Genomic DNA, 4,235 nt, shown 5'->3' on the forward strand with positions numbered 1-4,235 from the left:
TGGAAGAAAGACACTGTGAATATCTCTGACTTGACATGTTTTTTTGTGGTTTTTGATGACCAGCAGTTAATTTTTGTGATGCCAGACATCTAATCTGACAACTACATGTGCTCTTTTTGCGCTATAACAATGCACCATATGCTATAGTAAAACGCACCATGATATATTCTAACATGCACAAATATTTCTGTGTTATAAAACGTCTACATACCTGTAAAATACACCAACCACACAAGTAAACACACACCATTGATATTTATTATAATCAATTTACATGATTCAGTATACACTATTCTGACTGTAATATACACTACATTCAAAACCATAATACATGGTTGAATATATATAAATATGCACCACTATATGACTGAAAACGCACCACTGTCTATTATAAAATGCACAATACCAACCACACTTCAAAAAATCTGATTCTGTGTTATGAATCATCTGCATACCTTTAAATACACCAATCACACATATAAAACACACCACAATCACACATGTAATTCAGAATACACTATAAAATACACCAAATTGTGTGTCAAAACGCACCGTTATGTATTGTAAAATGCACAATTCCACAATGTCTACAAAATCCGAATTCTTTGTGTTATAAAATGTCTACACAACTGTAAAAACATCAAATTCCACAATACAAACCAACTAAGAAAACAACACAAAACTCTAGCCATTTAATGGGCACGTCCTACTATTATGGCCATATTCATCACAAGTATGGCATTTCCTTGATTGCTTTACGCACTTATTCACAGCTTTCTCCCTTGCACTCTTCATCCGCTTCCCGCCGCCCTTGTTCTTAGCTTTAATTGGATCACGCACCTCCACTGTTGACCCCTGAGACACATCACCACAAAATGATTTAATCACACTTTCTTTGCTGCTACCAGCTACCCCATTGTTATCCTCACACCCATCTTTGATAAAAAAAACTCCCTTTGCTCACAAATAACACGTCTTAGTTTTTCCAACCGTTCTACATTACCATCAGCCAATCCCACGCAAGCATAAATTTCAGACCACATTAGATTAGTAAGCACCCTAACATTGTCCACTTTAGCCGATTGGTCAACAACCGTATCATCAATATCAAATATTGGCTTCAAACTAGCACCTTTTGTCCACCGAGACACCAAATACATAGAAGGAATTCTCTCAAGTCCATGATCTTTAAACACAAAAAAAATATGCCTACACACCAACCCCATCCGCTCAAACATCTTGCATGAACATATAGCACTACAGTCAGCCAACAAAAACTCCACAGACCATGCCTTCTTGTCACCATCTTTTATCCCATAGCACACCTTACCCTCGCACTCACACAAAGACACCACTCGACAAGAAAAACAACCTTCACAAATCTCTACTTGCACATCATAAAATACAGAAATGGTATAGACATCCATTGCATGTTTCTCCAGCGCCAATGGAGTCTTCAAAACAGGAAAGCATGATTCAGAGTCAGCAGTCAATTTTGCTTGGGCATGTCGTTGTGCACTAATAGCACTATCAAAATGCACCAAAAACTCAACCAAACTGGAATGACCATTGGAGAAACTGCCAAAAAAACTATTTTGAGACTCTGATCGAGATGTTGTCCTAACAAATCCCGACATAAACTCATCATGAAAGTATGGAGATGCCCAAAATGTACGAGACTCAAACAAGTAACGAAACCAACCATTATCACCCAAACCATATTCCTCTATAATACGACTCCATAAATCCTCAAAAGTTTTGGAATCTATAAATTTGTTCCAAACAATGCCATTCAACTTCCTCCTAAACACCTCGTCCTTAGCTAAAACCGGTCCAACCTTCTCGCCAACCTTGCACATTATATGCCACATGCAGAATCTATGTTTTGATGTACCAAACACACGAGCAACTGCAATCTTGATAGCTGGATCTTGGTCAGTAACGACACAAATAGGTTCATGACGCATGGTTTTCTTAAATCTCTCCAAAAGCCAAACATATGAGTCTACGTCTTCCCTCGTAAGTAAACCAGCACCAAATGTGATGGATCTCTTATGGTTATCAATTCCAGTAAATGGGACAAACACCAAATTATACCTACATAATGCACAACCCAATAACTACTGAATATACTAAATATAACAAAACACACTATTTGAAATCAAAATATGCACCAATATATTATACATAATACACAATAACTATAAATTACTAACCTGTTAGATCGGTATGTAGCATCGAATAAAACAACATCACCAAACAATGCAAAGTTCTTCCTTGATACTGCATCTGCCCAAAAAACCCTTGTAAGCTGATCAACATCATCAACGTCATATTCAAACTCGAAAGCCTCACACAATTCACGCCTTTTAAAAAGCGTATCTATGAATAGTTGAGCATCACCATTCAATATGTATGCCATCAAATCACGCTTGAAATTCTTAAAATCCACCCCAGTAGCCCCAACATTGGAATACTCACCAACAATCTCCTTAAACAGCTTATATGATCGAACATACCCAATATTTGCCCGAACACAACTTGCAATGAACATTTGATGGCCAGTATCAAGACTACGATTCACCTTTAAAAACTGCTTAGCAATAATTGAACACATCACATGAGTGTGTCGTTCCTCCAAAAAATGCACAACAAACAGTCCATTAGACTTACGCTTAAACACCACTCTAGCCTTGCAGCCAACCCTATTTGTCACCCTCCGTCTCTTCACAACAATAGGCTTACCATCACCAACACACGTAGATTGAGTACTATAAATACTCTGTTTAAACCCCTCTCGGCTACAAAATACCTGTCTCTCCACAACAACACCATCCCTCCTCCTCCGAATTGTACCCTTTCTACAATCAAAACCAACATACCCAGCATACTGTTTATAAAAAACAATAGCACAATCCAATGAATCAAACGTTTGCCCCACCATAGGCTTCAAACTATCAGTGCAAACTGGACGCCAATACTCAGTCAACCCAGGAGACGTTTCCAAAACACATGCATTGTCTTCCGCCTCAACATCAGTCAAACAGTGTTCACTGGCACCCTGACCACTAGTCTCTACAGCAACATCAGTTGAATTCCCTTCATCACACTGACTCCCACTTCCTTCTACGCAACCATCAATATGACCACCATCAGTGGAATGCTCTGTATTGCATACACCACCACTGCCTTCTACACCGGCATCAATTGACGTATCTTTATCACAAACGAAGCCCACCGGGTCCATAATAATAGCTGCACACCATGTATATATAATAACACACTAAAATAACCAATGCATGACATTTGGTAACTACAAAACACATAAAATACTATACTACTTAATATGCACCACAATCATGCAACTTTCACACTATATTAACACAATAACACACAACATCGTAACAACAACAGTGACTTATCTCACCACCAGAAAAATATCAAACCAGATAAAAAAACGCTATACTACATTAATATGCACCACGATGATTCAAATTTCGCACTGTATTCACGCATTAACGCACAACGTCGTACAGCAACATCGACTTATCTCACCCCCAAGAACAATATCAATCCATATAAAACCGATATAACACATCCATGACATAACAAACGCATATTATTATGATCAAAATAAAACTACAAACGTCAATACATCAATACATACCATTCTCCATCGCACAAACTGCCCGGTATACTCAGATTGCCCTACCAACTGATCTCCGGCGACCTTCTCCGATTTGCGAACCGATCGCGATCTTGAACTTCCCGAAATTGCGATGTGATCGCTATCTTGATCTTCTCTTCACCAAGTTGCCGATTCTCTCTGAGTTTACATATATAGAACAGAATAGAATAGAAATTACCTTATATACATTCCCGTAACCATGTAAATGAAATTACATAACTACCCCCACTTACCAAAACGCGAACAACTCTTCCTTATTTTTGAAAATACGCCTCTGCCGTTAGATTGCCTTGATCCAACGGTTCAAATATAACCACACTGCCACACCTAACTACACTGCCACATTTGAGCATTATTCTATATATATATATATATATATATATATATATATATATATATATATATATATATATATATATATAATAAAGCAGAATCTAGCCACAAAATTTTCCCTCCAAAGTGTGAATGCATTGATAGAAACAAGATTAGCAAGAATGAATGCATTAATTGAGATGATTGAAATGCATTTTTTTATTATCATATTTTT

The 4,235-nt window shown here is 37.5% G+C and overlaps 1 protein-coding gene across 1 annotated transcript; it reads right to left on the reverse strand.

The window, feature by feature from the left end:
* Positions 1–684: 684 nt before the first annotated feature.
* LOC109162257 (protein FAR1-RELATED SEQUENCE 5-like) lies at positions 685–1,967 on the reverse strand. The gene is made up of 2 exons (XM_019310976.1): positions 972–1,967; positions 685–855 (listed from the first exon to the last, which is right to left on the reverse strand). The coding sequence occupies exons 1-2, from the start codon at positions 1,965–1,967 to the stop codon at positions 685–687; spliced, it is 1,167 nt and encodes a 388-aa protein (XP_019166521.1).
* Between the last annotated feature and the right edge of the window lie 2,268 nt (positions 1,968–4,235).

Source organism: Ipomoea nil, unplaced genomic scaffold (genome assembly GCF_001879475.1).
Source record: "Ipomoea nil cultivar Tokyo-kokei standard unplaced genomic scaffold, Asagao_1.1 scaffold2928, whole genome shotgun sequence".
In the NCBI taxonomy this organism is placed as follows: Eukaryota; Viridiplantae; Streptophyta; class Magnoliopsida; order Solanales; family Convolvulaceae; genus Ipomoea; species Ipomoea nil.

What these genes read in the sequence shown, in the direction of transcription:
- LOC109162257 (XM_019310976.1), bottom strand. Translation starts at nt 1,967, where the DNA reads ATGCGTCATGAACCTATTTGTGTCGTTACTGACCAAGATCCAGCTATC. An exon ending in GGTTGGAAAAACTAAGACGT is followed by an intron (nt 856 to 971) that starts GTTATTTGTGAG and finishes GATGTGTCTCAG; the next exon opens with GGGTCAACAGTGGAGGTGCG.